Source organism: Artemia sp. Qi Xiang Cuo, chromosome 16, assembly GCF_049724085.1.
Source record: "Artemia sp. Qi Xiang Cuo chromosome 16, ASM4972408v1, whole genome shotgun sequence".
Classification (NCBI taxonomy): domain Eukaryota; kingdom Metazoa; phylum Arthropoda; class Branchiopoda; order Anostraca; family Artemiidae; genus Artemia; species Artemia sp. Qi Xiang Cuo.
In genome coordinates, this window is record NC_142809.1 from 35,037,782 (window position 1) to 35,056,391 (window position 18,610).

The 18,610-nt window shown below is 35.2% G+C and overlaps 1 protein-coding gene across 1 annotated transcript in view; it reads left to right on the plus strand.

Annotated features, from left to right (window-relative positions):
- The window catches only part of LOC148942836 (signal recognition particle subunit SRP68-like), a 58,631-nt gene extending 44,497 nt beyond the window's left edge, over nucleotides 1-14,134 (plus strand). The window contains exons 7-9 of the mRNA XM_089102622.1: nucleotides 3,278-3,464; nucleotides 10,934-11,177; nucleotides 13,782-14,134. Coding sequence (XP_088958748.1) covers nucleotides 3,278-3,464; nucleotides 10,934-11,177; nucleotides 13,782-14,018 — 668 coding nt within the window. The 3' untranslated portion in view covers nucleotides 14,019-14,134. The remainder of the gene's footprint in view (nucleotides 1-3,277; nucleotides 3,465-10,933; nucleotides 11,178-13,781) is intronic.
- The last annotated feature ends 4,476 nt before the right edge of the window (nucleotides 14,135-18,610 follow it).

Genomic DNA, 18,610 nt, shown 5'->3' on the forward strand with positions numbered 1-18,610 from the left:
AAGTACTAAGAAATAAAGGGAGGGCAACCTAAACCCATCGTGTGGGTTTAGGCGAAAGTGTCGGGGAATCTCTTGACACGGGCAGTGAATGGGAATAAAAACTATTCCGTTTTCTGTCTATGTGTTTGCCAAGCCCAGACAGTATTTTTTTTCTTTTCTTGGACATGGGACCCAATTGAATCAGGCTAATCGTATAACGTGAAGTCTTTGGTTTTAGAGTCCATGCGTGTTTATCCTGGAAAAGTCAAATTGCCTCTTCTTCAGTCCTTGGTGAATCCTAAATCTTCATTTTAATATTCATGGCCAGACACTATTCTCTATCGCTGCATATTGCAAACTAAATAAATTTCATTCATAGTCAGCGAAACCGTTTCTGCTTAGATCAAGAACTTGAGTGGGGTTGCTATAATACATAAGTATCAGACATAATTATTTGGTCTTTAAACTATGCTGAACAAAATGACTATATAAAAATTTTGGTCAGATTAGTTTGGGGAATAAAGGGTCATCAAAGGGGGGCTAGTTGCCCTCCAATCTTTTTGGTTACTCAGAATGGACACTAGACCTTTTAATTTCTGCTCAAATGCACCCTTTTCCTATCTTTTAGGACTATTATTTCGATACAATCACCCCTGGGGGAAAAAAAAAACAACAAACAAATAAACACGCGCCCATGATCTTTCTTCTGGCAAAAAATGCAAAATATATAGGAGGTTGAAACTTCTGCAATAAGGTTTTCTGAGTTCCTAAATCTGATGGTTTTTAGGGGACATTTTGTTGGTGTTTCCCCCCTATTTGAAAAATCAGACTAATCTTCTAAGGCTCTTAAATTTTGTTGTGCAACACTAAACCTCATGAATTTCATATATTTGGAATCAGCATAACAGGCTGATTCTTTTGATGTATCTAATTCCGTTTTCTAGAGTTTTGGTTACTATTGATACAAGTGGCGCCGTACTTACAGTTCATTACCACAAAATGTTTGATCATGTTTATTGAACATAAGGGGGGGGGGGGGGAGGTAGTGGAAGACTGGAAAAACATAAACAAGTGAAATAAATTGTCATTGAAAAATCAAATTTGAAAGTGTGTTTTCCTGTGGATTTTCTTAGGACAATTGTTCTAAGAAATTGAATTATGTTTGAAGAATATACTGGGTGAGGGATAACTAGCCGAAAACTAGAAGTAAATAAACGACTAAAATACAAGGAAATTGACGTAATTTTGAATAAAATCCGACATGGTCTAACCAAAATAGGAAAAGTTGAATGCCATAGACAGCTAAGAAACGTATATCTATATGCAATACATAGTAATGACATACAGGAGCCGTTGTATCCACCCCTTCCTTGATAATTTAAACCTATATTCCCTCTTGAAAATTCCACATGTTCCTTAGAAGGGAAATTCGAAGTTTTTGTTTTAAGCTATAGTGTATGTACCAATAATTGTAAATTGGTTGGTAGCTTCTCACATTTTCAGTTCTCTGCTTGAGTATTCAATCATTGGATCGCAAGTCAAGTTTTGGACAAAATTTGATTATTTGGTCGAAATTTTCTATGAAAAGTTCGACCAAAGTAGTTTTGTTGAAAAAGTTATTTATAATAATTTTACTAAAGAAATTTAGGTGGACAGAGACGGGTAATTTGTTCATGTGGATGGAAGTTGTGCATGAATTGGTCTTCTACGTGGCTGAATTCATCACGAGGTCCACAATAGTGTTCTCTGATGCTTAAACAATTTGTATGCGTCGACTGAAATATATTTAAACAATGTGTATACTGAAAGAAGAAAATTACCGTTAAAAATCAGTGAAAACAAACTTCCTGGTAGTACTTACTACCAACCATCCCCCAAGGCCCATGATGCCCTGCTTGGCCTTTTCCCCCTCTGTGCCCTGAGAAACATGAATATAATATTTATACAGATCCAGTAGTTATACCTTTGGGGATGTCCCCCCCCCCCCAGTTAGGCAATTCGTTCATTGCTTACATGTAGTAAATGTTATTGAGAAAGGTATGCATGTTTGACTTTTATCCAAAAAAATAAACAGGTGAGCTTTTCAGAGAATGTTGAGGAGTGTTAAAATAAATGAAAAAAACTTTATGTGTATATGGGTTGTCAAAAGGCTATAAGTCAGGAGTGTATTAATTTGGAATTTTCAAAATGATAAGGGACATGATCAATTGATTGAAATCTTAATTAAATAATCAAATCTTGTCCAAAAGTTTACTTAGAATCCAATATTTGAATTTTCAAGTAGAAAACTGAAAAAGCGGGGAGTTACCAACCAATTTACAACAAGTATGGATACAGACACTGAAATGTAATTACCTTTTTTCGGCTAATCTGTCAATCAAGGCGGGTGATAGCAAATGGATTCCCAAAGCGGCCAGATCAACCAAATGATAATTCCTTTGAACTGATTTTCAGTATTTTTCGAGCAGGTAGGTAAAAATATTTTTAGGGACTGATTTTTCCTGAACTTGCATTAGAAAATTCTGCTCTGATTAATAGAAAAAACAAAATTCACACTTCTCGATGATGTAAGTCTCATCAAAACTAAATATTTATATCAGGCCCAAATTGAAAGAAATTAAAGGGTTTTTCTAAGATATGTAGGAAATCCGGTGTCGGCTTTTAGTTTTCTCTCATTTATTTAAATTTATTATCTAAGTTCTGTAAGTTATATCAAGGCCACCAACATAATTCTGAGTAGTTTAACCACACATACTAAAACTTTTATAACGGACGAGATTGGGCAAGTCTTTTAGGTAACACATCCCCTTAATATTACAGTGATGTTGTATTCCATACTAGTAAACGATTATAACTTAGACTCAAACGTTTATTCCAATTTGCGTATAAACTTCACTACTGATATTTATTCTGCTAAAAAAAAAAATAAAAAAAAAATACTAGACATTGAAATATACTGCATGTGGCAACTTTGGATGTTTGCTGTTCCATCGAATTGACAATGATTACAAGGGCTTTGGTATGCCATTTCTCTTTACGCTTTTAGGTTGAGACTTTCTATGAATTATGGGACGAAAATTTGGATGCCCCGAAAGCAACACCCTTCCTCTTCTTTTCTGGAAAAGCCTATAAAAAGAAGTTTTCTGTCAAAACGGGAAGAACTTTTGTCCTTATCAATACATCTGTGACATGTTTTTTTTATAAAGTCTCTGTTTTGTTTTTGATCTCATTACCAATTTTCCGCTTGTCCTTTTCCATTATTTCTGTCAGCAACTATCTCCCTTTACCCCTTTTCTAGGCCTCAAAAATAGCATGACCGGTCAAGATTCTGATGGGAAAAAGGTGGGAAAACCGCAAGATTTAATTCGGATGTATGAACTGATCCTTCAGAATCTGGGTGAACTTCACAATTTAGAGGGTATTGAAGGCGACCACGAATTTAAGAGGCAAATTGAAGGGGACGAGCTAGGAATGAAATTCATTAGGTAATTTATTATGTATATTCTTCTGTTTTTGTTTTTCTTCTTTGTCTTCTCTCTTTTTCTCTGAATTAGTTAAAATTCCAAATTTGAAAACAGTGATCCCAGAACCTGTTTTTTTTATCTTTACGGTTTTAGGATTGTATTTAAAAAACTGCTTAGGTTTTTTTGTTGGTTTCTAAATTAGTCTTTAAATAATATGTTCATTTGTCAATTTTACAGGCTAGGGATCCTTTGTGAACCTAATGTCTTCTGTTTCTATGTTTATTTATCGGTGATCAATTTATTTGAATTCATTAATTGACTGATATTTTCAGAATTTTTGGGCGGTTTAAAGCTTGCGACCAAATATGCTTGTCATTATGGCTATATGTATATTCCCCCACTTTTTGAAGTTCTGGAGCCTTTGTGGAAGTCAGTGTCTTGTGATCAATAAGCAATTATGAATAAATGGTGTGCTTACTTTCTTTAAACCTGTTTTGTTTGAAGAAATCGTTTTTTGTTTGTCCTCCAAGCTTAGTCTTAAATCTCACCAGTATTACCCAATAGGCTGCAGCCTAGGGGCCTCTGAACTTGGAGGCTCAGAACTAAGAAAAAAAAAATTGAACGCGAATCAGGTGGTTGACAAAATATATTTGTCAAAATATCTACTTTGTCTTTTATATTTTTTTCACTGACTGAGAATCATCATTTCCTTGGTTTTTGAATTATTCCAGATTGTGTGTTCTTCTTATTCTTTGCTTTTTGTTGAACGTTATCTATAGACAGTGTAGTCTTAGAACGCATTTACGTCATTGTTATAGTGAATGATTAAAGGTTTTAAACTTTGCACCACCGAATGGTTATCTTAGCTCAAAACAAAACTCTTACTTTAAGAAATAGGACCAGAATTTTGAATCTAATTCAAATTAGGGCCCAGATTTGACGGCCCTCATCATAGACAACACAATAGCGCTGCCTAAGTAAAGAACGATGCTGGCACAATGTATTATTTAATTTTTTTCCTCCATGCCAGGGCACTTCGTATCGAAGGAGTTGTCGTAGAAACATGGAAAAGGGCTCATTCGACTGGAAATTGAAACGGCTTGTGCCTTTTTTAACAGTCTAAACTGATTAGAAGGCAACTAACACCCCTTCTAAGACCGCCATTTCCCCAAACGCATCCAATCAAAATTTTAAGATAGCCATTTGTTTCAACGTAGTTGAAAGATCTGGAAATTAGGTATTTGAGGATGACAACCCCCCCCCCCCCCCCACAGCCCTCAGGGCAAGGGTTGTAAATTATGCCCTGGGGGCATATAAGGTTTTTATAGAAAGCATTGTCATAAAAACTTCAAAAAGGGCTCATTCGATTGGAAATTGAAATGGCTAGTGCTTTTTTAATTGTCGAAAGTGATTGGAAGGCAAATAACAACCCTTCCATGCCCACCATTCCCCCAAACACATCGAGTAAAAATTTTTATATAGTCATTTTGTTCCACGTAGTTTCAAGTTCTGGAAATTATACCTTTGAGCAGGAAACTCCCCCCACAGTCTTCAGAGCAAGGGTTATAAGTTATAGCCTGGGGTCATATAAGGTTTTTTATTGAAATCTTTGTCGTAGAAACTTGAAAAAGTGACCATTGGATTGGAAATTCAAAGGGCTAGAGCCCTTTTTAATAGTCGTAAGTGATTAGAGGGCAACTAACGCCCACTTTTTCCCCGAACACATCCAATCAAAATTTTTATATAGCCATGTTATTCAACGTAGTTGAAATTAGAAATTAGGTCAAAGTTTTGGAAATTAGGTCTTTAAGGATGACAACCCCTCCCTCTTACAGCCCTCAGGGCAAGGGTTTTAAGTTATGCCCGGGGGGCATATAAAGTTTTTATAGAAAGCGATGTTGTAGAAACTTCAAAAAGACCTCATTCAATTGGAAATTGAAATGGATAGTGCCCTTTTTAATAATTGAAAGTAATTAGAGGGCAACTAACCCCCCTCTCATCCCCACCGTTTTCCCAAATCCATGCAATCCAAATATGCCGACAGTCATTCTTTTCAACATTGTTGAAAGTTCTGGAAATTAGGTCTTTTAGGATGATAACCCCCTCAGAGCCCTGAGTGCAAGGATTGTAAGCTATCCCCTCGGGGCATATAAGGTTTATATAAAAAGCTGTAGTAGAAATTGTGATGTCGTAACAACTTCAAAAGGGGCTCATTCAATTGAAAAATGAGAAGGCTAGTGCCCTTTTTAATAGTCGAAAGTAATTGGAGGGTAACTAACCCCCCTATCACGCCCACCATTCCCCAAAACACATCCAGTCAAAATTTTGAGATAGCCTTTTTTTAACGTAGTTGAAAGTTCTGGAAATTAGGTCTTTGAGGATGACACCCCCCACCCCCCCCCCAATGCTCAGGGCAAAGGTTGTAAGTTATGCCCTGGGGGCATATAAGGTTTTTATAGAAAGCGTTGTCGTAGAAACTTCAAAAGGGCTAATTTGATTGGAAATAGAAAGGGCTAGTGCCTTTTTTAATAGTTGAAAGTGATTGGAGAGCAACTAACGCCCCTCTCAGGCCCACCATTTCCCCAAACACATCCAATCAAAATTTTGAGATAGCCATTTTGTTTAACGTAGTTGAAAGTTCTAGAAATTAGGTCTTTGAGGATGACAACCCCCCTCACAGCCCTTAGGGTAAGGGTTGTAATTTTTGCCCTGGGGGCATATAAGGTATTTATAGAAAGCGTTGTCGTATAAACTCAAAAAGGGCTCATTCGATTGGAAATTGAAAGGCCTAGTGCCCTTTTCAAAAGTCTAAATTGATTGGAAGGCTTGACATTTTTATAGTAAAGATCGGTGTGGGTACAATGTTTTTTGTTTTTTTTTTAGACCAGGGCACTTCGTATCGAAGGATTTGTCGTAGGAACTTCGAAAAGGGCTCATTCGATTGAAAATAGAAAGGGCCGATGCCATTTTTAATAGTGAAAGTAATTGGAGGGCAACTAATCCCCCTCCCACGTCCACCCTCCAATTTGCCCATTATGTTTAAAAACTAAATTTTGCCTTAAGATTAAATCAAAATGCACTGTGTTAATGCTAATTTTCAATAAGGCATCTCAGCAGTATCCCAAGAACGACTTGCTTCTGCTCTTAAAATTTAACCAAATTCAAATAGCGTCGGTGTATTCAAGCTATCAAAGAAAGTAAACAGATTTTTTTGCGAATGGTATCAAGTTTTCCATTTCAGGTCTACTAGAGGAGTTATGAAACTAAATTAAACACTACTATTTGTGTCCAGATTAGCAGGCCAGATAAATAGCAGGCCAAACTATAAAAGTATTATTTTAATTTTCCCTGAAAAGACTATGTCAATGTAAAACGAACTTTTTCGACAAAATAAGTTTTTCAAAGAAAAGTAAAGAACTTCATTAAACCAAAAATGAGCAAAAATAAAATCAAATAATCTACCACGCGTGAAACTACCACAAATCAGCATCGATAAATAAATGAAACCCGAAACGAACAGAAATTACAATAAATAGCCGAGTCAAACTCAAAACGAGCAAAAATTAACATTGAGTTGAGCTCAAAACCTTATGCCTTCCCAAGGCCAGAACATAATTTGCATTTTGCAAATACAAGTGAATGTGCATTGTCAGTTTAATATGCATATACTGATATTTGATAATCAAAATGTTAATATTATTTGCTTTATTAAAGTTATAAAAGTAAAAACATTTATATTTTTTAAGTAAAGTGCAAATAGGGGTTTTGAGAAGGCATAGGGGAAGGCTTGGGAAGGCATAGGGGTTTTGAGCTCAATTCGTGTTAGTTTCTGCTCGTTTTCAGTTTGACTCGGTTATTTATTGTAATTTCTGTTCGTTTTGGGTTTCATTTATTTATCGATACCGATTTGTGGTAGTTTCACGCTTGGTAGATTATTTGATTTTATTTTTGCTCATTTTTGGTTTAATAGAGTTCTTTACTTTTCTTTGAAAAACTTATTTTGTGGAAAAAGTTTTTTTAAATTAATTTTAAATAAAGACGTCTATCTGAAGTTTCCCAAAATATCATTAGGTAAGGGTATTTTTTAGAGGTGATTAGTAATGTAGGTGAAACCGTGTGGAGCTTAAATCTAGAAAACTTTTTATTGCCGTATATATTTTTTTATTTATTAGTGCCCCACACAACAGTGAAAAACAGTGGGGTAAAAAAATAGGGAAAAGAAATAAAATTTTACTACACACACAAAAAAAACAAAAAAAAACTAACAAATAAATAAGTATGTACCAATATCAAACAGAATAGAACAACCGGATGAGACTTTGACGAAGGCCCAGTCTCATGGATGCTTCAAAAATAAGTTCATGTTGATGGTGCAGAGTCTGCATAGTATCAGTAGAATCAAACCAAGTGATTAATTTTCTATTCCGTTAAGAACGTGGCAATAAAGAAGAAACTTGCAATATCGGAAATAATAAATGCAGGTTTGATTCAGATCGCTTTCGCCAAGCAAAGTACAAAGACCAGACACAAAGAGTATGGCATGGTCGCAAAAAGTCGAATAAAGTTTCAACTTTTATCACCTTACCAACTTCAATAAGACATCTTCCCTAAAAGTGGAGAGTCCTTACAGCAGGATTGATATAAAACTTCCATCCTTAAGCAAATCTCTCTCAAATTAACTCATACACTGTTACCTAGTACACTCGCGAAAACTAAGCGTAAATAAAATTAAGTTAATTCTTCTAATACTAGGTAATGTATCCCTAGCATATATTTTGCACTGCCAACTGATAGTGATCAATGCCTTGTCGTGGATTTAATACAGAGCCATTCTGAGAATGACCCAAGTATAAGACTAAAGGAACTTTTGAGATAGCATTAATTTCAAAATTTGAGTAACTAAATCAGCAGTTGATTGGCTAAAATGAATCAGTTAGTGCAGGTACTAATTTTGTATGACCAATAAGTAATTGTAAGACCAAGTTACAACGCGAGGAAATGGATAAGTTAAAAGGTGAAAACGGCAAATTGAACCAAATTCAGGTACATTTGACATTATTACTATTAAAGAAAATTAGAAGTCTTCTATAGTCCTTTGCTGAAACTGTTAAGAATAATGTTTTTCACACTAATATTGAATCTTCGAGTTTATTGCTCTTTGACCTTTAACAGTGTTTCTTACTTTTAACAGTTTTTCTTGCTTTTAACCGTTTTGTATTTTGAGGTAACAGATTGCTGTTTCTTAGAATCCTCTAGTTATTATTTTTGATCCATTCTGCATCTCATCAGACGAAAGTATGCGTTGTTCGTCTAAGATCTTTCATTAAAACAGAACGAAGTAATTATTCCTACTAGGAATATTTTATTTTAAAGAAGTCAGTTAAAAAGAAAGACATTATAAATAACATTTATGGTTATGTGAATATTTCACCCGAAGTCTCGGCTCCGCCGTCTTCAGTGCAAAAAGAAAATTATGTAATACAGAATAATAGCCATAGTGAAATAAAAAGACAAATCTAAAAAAGGAAAAGATCTAAAGAGCAACCATAACACCAGAAGTAAAAGAGTGAGTGAAAATACTTCTGGATTTAGAATTAAGGATTAAGCATCCTTTTGGAAATTTATTTTATCGAAGGAAGCTGGATAACCTGATCTGTTTTTGGATTTTAGAATGTTTATGTTTTCATTAGGCTACAAAACAATTTAGACCCCCCTGCGAATCTATTTTAAGGCTAAAAATTATCTGAATAATCATAATTTATAAGAGTTGTAAATGGGACTTTTTTTTTTATGAAAGTGTCAGTTGATTTTAACCGCACCTTGGGTATTTACAAAAGAGGTCTAATGGAAGAAATTTCGGCGTTGCAAAAAAAAAAAAGAATCCAAGGTCTCAAAGTGCCATAGTCAAGTCAGGATTCTCAGGTCTGTGATGTAACTTTATTGCTTTATCAAGGGAGCATTTGTGTTCATTTAGCCTTTTTCCTGTTTTCGGTAAGTCCTATCAATATGGAAACTATTTCACGAACGAGGGATTCTATAGGCTCGCTCCTCAACTGGAAATGATGCTGGTTTTATTTGTTATTTGTATACTGACTCAAGAAATTCGGCGGTTTTTTTTTTTTTTTTTTTTTTTTTTTTTTTTTTTTTTTTTTTTTTTAAGTTGTTATCTCTCTAGTTGACTGCGCCTTCTGAGTATGTTTGGTAGATTATGTTTGGACTGATTTTGGCTTCTTAAAAAAAAATAGATGATCTAATACTTCACCCTACGCCTGACAGAGTTTATAATAGACGAAGTTTTACTCCAATAATAACTTAAGTGTTTCTTTTTATTGGCGTGTTCATTTTTTATCTTTTATTTTCATTGCTCCTCTATAATCTCTTGTAGATGGTGAGTAAATAAATCATTATTATTATTATATGTTTAATCTTGAAAAGTTTTGTCATAAAATCAAATCTGGGAACCCCCTGATGCTGTTTGACCTTGCGCCTGCATCTAAACGAACCCGACTCTGCGCCCAGCCATTTATCTTGAATTTAAAATTCTATGATAATAAAAAGTAACTAAACAAAATGCAAATTTTTGTTGCTAATTCAAAAGAAATATCGGTTTTAGAGGATAGTTTGATTAAGTCTATAGTTCACTACAACAGTTCAGGGAACGCGTTTCGATATATTTTGTGTTTTTATTCTACGCCCTTTGCAACGTCACTTCTATGATATGTCAGTATACTTTTTTCTATAATGATTCATTTAAGTTAAATTTCAAAGTTTATAAAATTTGAATATTTTTGTTTTGAATGGTAGTCAGTTTTTTATGATCACTTTCGAGAATGCTGTCTGTGAAATTTTTAGTTATGTTGGATAATACTGCGCAGTCAATGGTGTCAATAGTTTTGGCTTCTAATAATGCCCAGATTAAAGTGCCAACAACCATTTCTATTCATTTTTAGTTAAGGAAACCAATAAAAGAGGGAATTCAATGGTGTCCATGAGAAAAAAGCCAACACAAGTCTTCAGTTACCCTGGCTAAATTGATTTTTTTTTTTTCGTTTCCTTTTATCCCTTTGTTTTTGCTTTTCCTTTTTTTTATGTTTTTACTTTTTACTTTCCGAAATAAAATCAGATAATTTCCCTAAAAGAGCACAGCTTCGTATATTTCTGTTCTTAAAAAAATTAGCCTTGGTCTTGAAAACTAAAATAACCTTGGATAGCCATCATGCAATCTATGGAAAAAGAAGTTCCAAGATCAGAAATCCTGCTTACTTTTGGAAAACCTCAAGATGGGCCCAAATGAACTTAGGCCTTTAATTCAGGTTAAAATTTTAATAAACAAAAATTTAGTTTGTTTGGAGTTTGCCTAGTTTAGAGGGATGACACAGCATTGTCATTGATACTTGTAGATTATAATTCTTATTATACTCATATAAAGCGACCGAAATCCCCTTCTATTCAATTTCATGTTTTCTTCGGTCCACCTTTTAAATTTACAGGCTCTATTACATTGGACTCACCTTGGAGCAAATGAAACGATGGAGAGAAGCGTTAGCTATTTATGAGAAGGCAGACAATTACGGAAGGGAATTGGAGCCCTATTCCAGGTTTTTAAGTTCAAGAGTCGCAAAAGAGGTGGATCATGTTGCCGAGCAAATCAAGAGCAGCAAATTTAGAATTCATGCTGAAAGTATATTACAAACAGGTGTGCCAGTTCAAGAAATGAGGGACCTGACTATCAAAGTAAAGATGATTTTGTAGTTTTTAAAAAAAATACCCTCACCCTCCCTTTCAATGTCCAATTCAATGTCTCCCTGTCAATGACTTGCGGGAAAGAGCAGGTATTTCATTGTATAGCTGGACAATATTCTTAGGCCCTATTAAACATATTGGACAAACTTTGCGCTATTCATGAGCTAACATATACGGTTCAAAAAGTGATACATTACCCTACAAGTAAGAGATGAAATTATGGGAATGGATATGAAATTTAACTTTTTATTTTGTCGAAAATAACTAGAAAAGTATTAGTTTTTCGGGAAATTTAGTTTAATTTCTAGTGTGATTCTACATTTAAGTTGCAGTAGCAGCCTAAGTGCAGACCAGAGCATGATTATTAATTGACGGAAAATCTCCATGGAAAATAAAAAAAAATACATTTTGTTTTACCGTTTTACCTGTATATTGCTAATAAATCTAATGAAAATCATAAAAAAAAGAAATTAAATATCTAAAATATAGATTTGACACGTCAAGCACAAATTTCTTACTATATTTTTCAGGTTTGTTCACCTTATTTAGCAGGTCTGGTTCGCCCATTACATGCTTATGAAGTTCCAAACATCTTATTTTGTAATAAAACTTGCATTGAATTATGTATCGACCGGAAGCGATTACTTTCTTTAGCCCACTGTGTAGCTACTAGAGGAAACTTTCTTTGCACTTTTGGTGTTATGACCAGGGATAGGGTATAAATCAAATCATAGTCTATTTTTTTTTACCTCTTCTTTATTCTATAAAATCTTTGAGGTATATTATTTCTTCAAATGCACTGTCGCCAATAACTATTCTATCTGGCAAATAATATACTGTTTTTACAACATCATTCGTTGCAGTGGGGCTGTAAGATTTATCCTTGAAATTATGTAAGCATTGTACTGTAAACATCGAAAAATGATTGTAAACCTGGAGTACCACTGACTTCACGTCAACTGAATGTCCGGCCGATACTGTTTTATGTAGAATGTGAGCAGGACGCTCAATGCCTCCAATATCTTCCGAGAGCCTCGGTTTCTATTTAAAATGAAATTTATTTTTTCCATGCCTCTCTTATCCTCCAAAACTTGTGTTTATATTATCAGCGCTGTACGCGATTAATTTTTCCAATGAAATATAATTTAAGTTCTTCAGTGTATTTACCCGGGTTGTAGCGGTAGCTAGCAACCTAGTAAGAGACGATCACGTCCAATGTTAAGAAATATAAAAACCCATGACTCCTAAAAAAAGAGTGAGATCAAAACAAAAATTACACTACTAGAACCGCCTTGTCCAAAACCCCTTATAGGAAACTATCTGTCCCTTGGCTTGAACAGCAAGGGATACAGAAAGAAACAGGAGTTTCTAATGTTTTGTTTTCATAACAATCCTATTTAATTAATTTTTGCTGCGTGCCATCGGTTTCCGAGAAATACTGAATAACACGGGGAAACAACTTTTCAGCGTTACGGCTACTTGTATCAGACAAAATTCGGTAAAATTGAATTTTCTCTTGTCTTTGCATTGTCTTTTGCACAGAATGTCTTTCTATTATGTTGTTTTTATTATTGCTGTAGCTTTAGTTCGTGCAGTTGACTGTTTCTCGGCAATTCTCGACTCAGAATAAAGGGTAGGGTTCAAAGGGTTAATATGTTATTGCTTTTAAGAATTAGTTGATTGCTGATGATTGTTTGTGAAAACCAAATTACTAAATTGAAGATCTTTTCATGATATGATAAAGACTTACATTCCGGGGGGGGGGGGTAAAATTATAGATCTTTCTACGCTAAATACATGTTTACATTTCCTGTGGACAAAACGGCTAAGTTTAGGATTAATCAATGTGAACATTTCTGAAAATTTTTATTTAAAAGTAAATTAGACCTTTGAAAACGCAAATTATTCTTTAAAACTTGAGTTGAGATCCAACAACTAGGATGTATAATTCTATATCCATTGGTGTAGCTCCATTGATGTTGCGGATTTGGATAACCATGCAATATATTATGATTAGATCCCGTAAAGGGGAGAGGACCTTTTACTCTTCTTTCTTTTCCGTCAAGAAAGTCCAGAAGCTCCCTCTAGAAACAAATTATAATTTTCTGATAAGAGAAAAAACAAATTCCCTTTTCAAACCTTTGCCCAGTTAAAAATTTGCTGCTATGTTTTGTATGCCTGTTAGTGTTTAATAAGCAGGTTTAATTTATGCAGAGTTTTGCAAAAGGCATCAAACTCTAATGAACCTGTTATTTTGGGCAGTTTTTTTTTTCTAAAACTCTACGAAATTCCACAATAATAGGCTCAAACCATTCTAAAAAACAACTCCAGAGGAGCGTTGCTCAAATAATGAGTGCTTTTAAATAATGTAGTAAAATCCTTGGTTTCAGTATGGAAGAAAAAGTATAAAAGAAAGTCGATTATGCAAAGATTGCTATTGGTAAAAATTTGTGATTTATCCGAATTTAGCGTAAGCGCATATTATAGTTCTTATGCCCAGAAAATTTTGCTTTTGGTCTTCAGTGTAAATTATTCTTTACTTTCTTTTAGTAATTATTTTTTCAATCTTTAGTATTCTGATTTTCTTTAATGTAGGATCGCCTGCCACTTTCTGAACGCCTTGATGATTACGTCGAGGAGGGTTTAGTTAAGGCTGGAAGCCCTCAAGTTATTAATATGCCTCCTTCTATGGAGCCTGCGCCATGTAAGCCACTTTTCTTTGATGTGGCACTTAACCATGTAAAATTCCCTGATCTTGAGGACAAAATTGAACCTGTCAGAGGCGGCATAGGTGGCGTAGTCAAATCAATATTCAACTGGAGAAGGAAGTAACATGTTTTGTGTTTTTTTTTCATATTGGTTTCTTTTTTTTTCTTATTTGTTTTGTAAAATTTTGGTTTGAAGTAAAGTCCGAAAGAGGAATTTGGCTAGAAATTTTTTGTTGTGTTTTTTACGATCAATATCCTCCACCGTAATATACTTGTGTATTCCATCGTATAAGATCAAGGATATCTATGATGAGACTACAATTGCTGCTAAATTCATATAAGGAAATTCAAGAGTTAATTTCTCGTGGCCAACAAGCATGAGACTAGGACAAATTGATTACAAAAATGAAGAATATTTAGTCCCAGAAATATGACTTCCCTTGGATTTTATTTGCCTTAAATTTATAATAAATGATGTGAAAATAAAGTTTTTTTTTTTATGAGTGAAATTGTCCATTCTGCCTGTTTCACAGGGTCATCAGTTGACCAGAAGTTCGTCCTGAAAGTTTTGCAAAGATTACACGAAAGTTTTTTTGAGAAAAAGGCTTGATTTGTAGCAGTTGGGAGACTGGTTTTTCTACTAGGATAAAGACTGTACCGAGAGAATTTTATCTGATACAAGCTTTGACAACAAGCTTCTATCAGGATAGGATCTTTGTGGCCCAATCCTTTGTTCACCTGACCCTGCCCTTTGTGACTTTTTTTGTGGAAGTAAAGATGACCTGATATTGTTTCGAAATGCTGCTAACGTAAGAAAAAGACAGAAGCGCTGATATCCGGCAGCGCTTCTGTCTTTTTCTTACGTTAGTAGCGTTTCGAAACATTTATTGTAGTAGCGTTTCGAAACAATAGACATCATTATGAAAAGACATTAAATTGCGTAAAGAGCAAAAACTGGTAACTGTTAAAATATTTGTATATATTTTAACAAGGGATTATAACAATTCAATAATCTTAGAAAAGAAAACCGAAACTTTGAAGCTTAGAAGAAATCGTTGTTAGAAATGAGACTTGTTTTAATAATAAAATATCTTTGAAAAAAAAACTGCAGTATGAAAAGACAGCAAGTTGTCTCAAATCGTCTGCGGTTAGAAGACAAGCGACAATGAAAATCCGCTGCCCGGCACTATCAGCGGATTTTCATTGTCGCTGGTCTTCTAACCGCAGACGATTTGAGACAACTTGCTGTCTTTTCATACTGCAGTTTTTTTTTCAAAGATATTTTATTATTAAAACAAGACATATTCATTTGAATAAATAATGTGTTTACCACTAGATAGATATTTACCACTATATATATATATATATATATATATATATATATATATATATATATATATATATATATATATATATATATATATATATATATATATATATATACATGGGCGCCCATAAGGAAGAGCAGGGGGCAGCCCTCCTAGCTGAATGACGCTGCCTTATATTTTTATATTTTTGCTTTGAGGTTTCTATTATACAGCTAGACCCCGGCACCGCGCCGATAAGGGAAGGACGGCAGTGGCAAAAAATAGCAGCGGTGGCGCGCCACTGGGGCGATCATTGTTGACCGCAAACATTTATGTTTTGACCAGTCTTTCTCAAATCCCAGCTTTAATTTATGTCAGATTTGGGCCTATTTACGAGTTGCTGGCTGGACGCTGGTCTTCTTCGTTATTCATCAAGAGAAGTAGAAATCTGGTGGAAACGAAATGGCTGTGGCATTTTAGAACCCTTGCATAATAGTTGAAATGTCTAACAGCAATGTATTCCTAACAGAATTAACGATCAAAATTGGTAGTATTTTTCTTTCATCGAGCAACAGTCACCATCGAGAAGAACTGTCACCATTTACATCACAGCTGGGTTGGTAGGAAAATTTTCCCCTTACCGTTCATACCATCAAACATCCAGAAGGGATTAGGAAGGGAGAAACATCCAGAAGGGAGGGAGAAGGGATATATCCCCTTCCAATCCAGATTGATTTGATAATGAAGATATGTGCTCTTAAAAAGAGACCAATCAGATGCTTTTTAGCCCATGAAGCTGGTGGCAAATTGCCAAGCTCGTCAGAGGCTCCAACTCCAATCCCATCTCTACCTGCACTGCCATCCAATGCTTTCAGTAAGCCCTGGGATTTTGCAGCCACTGTGAAATAGGATAGTCACATCGGGATAAATACAACCACATCCCAGCAACACCAAGAAAACAAAATGCTTCAAGGAAGAAAGGAGGGCAGAACAAAAGTGCTCACTGATACATCAGTGAAAACCAAGATTGAAGCTGCCTTTGCTACAAGGAAGGCAAAGAAGAGGTGGAAAAGAAAAAAATTGAAGCAAGAAAAAAAGAAGCAGGCTGTGAAGAGATTTGTTGAGAAGACAGCACTGAGGGTGAAAATGAAATTGAAAAGTTTCAGACAGTGACTGCTGATGACAACTCAGACAGTTCTTTTGGGTAAGATAGTGAAAAGGGCAGTTGCCTATTTTACAAGATTAGACTCCAGCTAATAATTTGTAATTGCAATTAGGCCTCTACTATTAATTGTCTGTAAATTGAAAATAGTTACTATTATATATGGGTGAAATATTCAAATGGATGAAACACTTATTAAGAAAATTTAGACAGATTTAGTAAAGAAAAATTAATTTTCCAGGTGGTATAATCGATAAAACTATTGAGATGGTGATTAGGGAGACCTGCATTTGTAGTTTCCTTCCCATTCATCTTTGTTGATGTCTCAAATAGGTCCCAGTCATGTAATTAGACACCTAGTCTGCTCCTAGTTATATACCTCCAGTGGTTTTGTGACAAATTAGGAAACACATTAATTGTTCTCGATGTTAAATTCGGAATTTAACAGTTTCGAGCTTGAGACTTTTTAGAACCTCTCAATTAAAGTAACGCTGCTATGTCATGGAATCAAAACTTCAGTATATATAAACACCTGCCTATGGCAAGGACTCAAGAAATATTGATTCTTTGCTATACCAAAGTGTCTTGAAATAGAGAGGTCCTTAAATTTCAGGCTCCTACATGGAATTTAATCTGGAGTCTATTCGAAAGACAATTGTCTATTCAATCGATGTGCTACATGAACTAGTGCTGAATAAACATTCACCCCGGAAGCACAAGGAATTCTTGAAAACTATTTGTGTGCGCACTTGTTTGTTAATTTTGAAAACCGCACTTGATTTCTAAGCAGCAAAATCAAAATCCTTAGCCACACGAGAAAAAAAAAACTCAAAAATTGCGGTTGACGCAATAAAGCACTGGCTCAAATTAGTTCAAAGTCAGCGGAACACTGCCACCTCAGGTGGTGTTGGCGTTACGACACTTCGGTGGCGGTTGACCGGGTAGCTAGTCGGCGGAGTTTGCAGTATGCGCCAATGCGGCGCCGGGATCAAAGGCAGCGCAATCGCGCTGCCTAAGTAAAGAACGATGTTGGCACAACTTATTATCTATTTATTTATTTTTTTTACCAGGGCACTTCGTAGCGAAGGAGTTGTCGTAAAAACTTCGAAAAGGGCTCATTCGATTAGAAGTTTGAGTGGCTAGTGCCCTTTTTAATAGTCGAAAGTGATTGTAGAACAACTACCCCCCCCCCCCGCCCATTATTCCCCCAAAAACATCCAATCAACATTTTGAGATAGCCATTTTGTTCAGCGTAGTTGATCTCCAGATAGAAAATATGTTTTTAAGGAGGACACTCCCCCACAACCCTCAGGGCAAGGGTTTTAAGTTATGCCCTCAGGGCATCCTTAAAACCCTTGCCCGATGTTGGCACAAATATAAGAACGATGTTGGCACAATGTATTATTTATTATTTTTTCCTTTAGAGCAGGGCACTTCGTATCGAAGACGTTGTCCACCAAACTGCTCTGGAACTAAGCAGCTAGGTAGAACCCTCTCCTTTCGGCTCAAATGTGCTGAAAAGGCACATCTCTAACAAGCCTTTGGTGAAATTTCATTGGTTGGATATGAGCGCATACCTATCAGCGAGTTCAAGTTTCTGCCTATGCAATGTTATAACTGTCAACAATTCGGTCACGTCCCGAAATTGTATAAGAATCCTCCCAAATGTACAAGATGGTCTGGTGAACATTAAAAAGCTAAAGACAATACGTGCAAGAAACCTTTGAAGTTCAGTCTATGTGGCTCAGCTGACCACCCTTCATACGCGTTTAAGTGTCCAGTCGCACAGGCCATAATTAATAAATGACTCATTCTACGATCCGATTTTTTTTCCGGAACACTAGTGTTAGTGTTTTAATGAAGCGACCTTTTCTAGAAAAATTCATTCAACATGAAACAAGTTTTAAGCTTTTTGTTTTTGTTCTATGTTCTATCGTTGTTTATATTCTGTTTTGTTTGTTTAAAAAATGGGGCTATTCCAAGCTGGGGGGTGGGTGGAACGTGATGAATCCTAGTTTATGGTAATTTGAATTTGCCTGATCTTAGCTCCGGTAAAATCCTCTCCTTGGTTGAACGACTACTTCAGATTCAGAAAAATCCAATTGATGTTATTAGTCTAATAAATAATTCAATAGGTCTGTATAATAAGTTTACATCAAATTCCCATTTTCAGCCGTTAGTAAGTATATTTTGAATTTAGATGAAGTTTCCAAACGAAGTGGTAGTTTTTCTGTGCTTCAGCTAAAT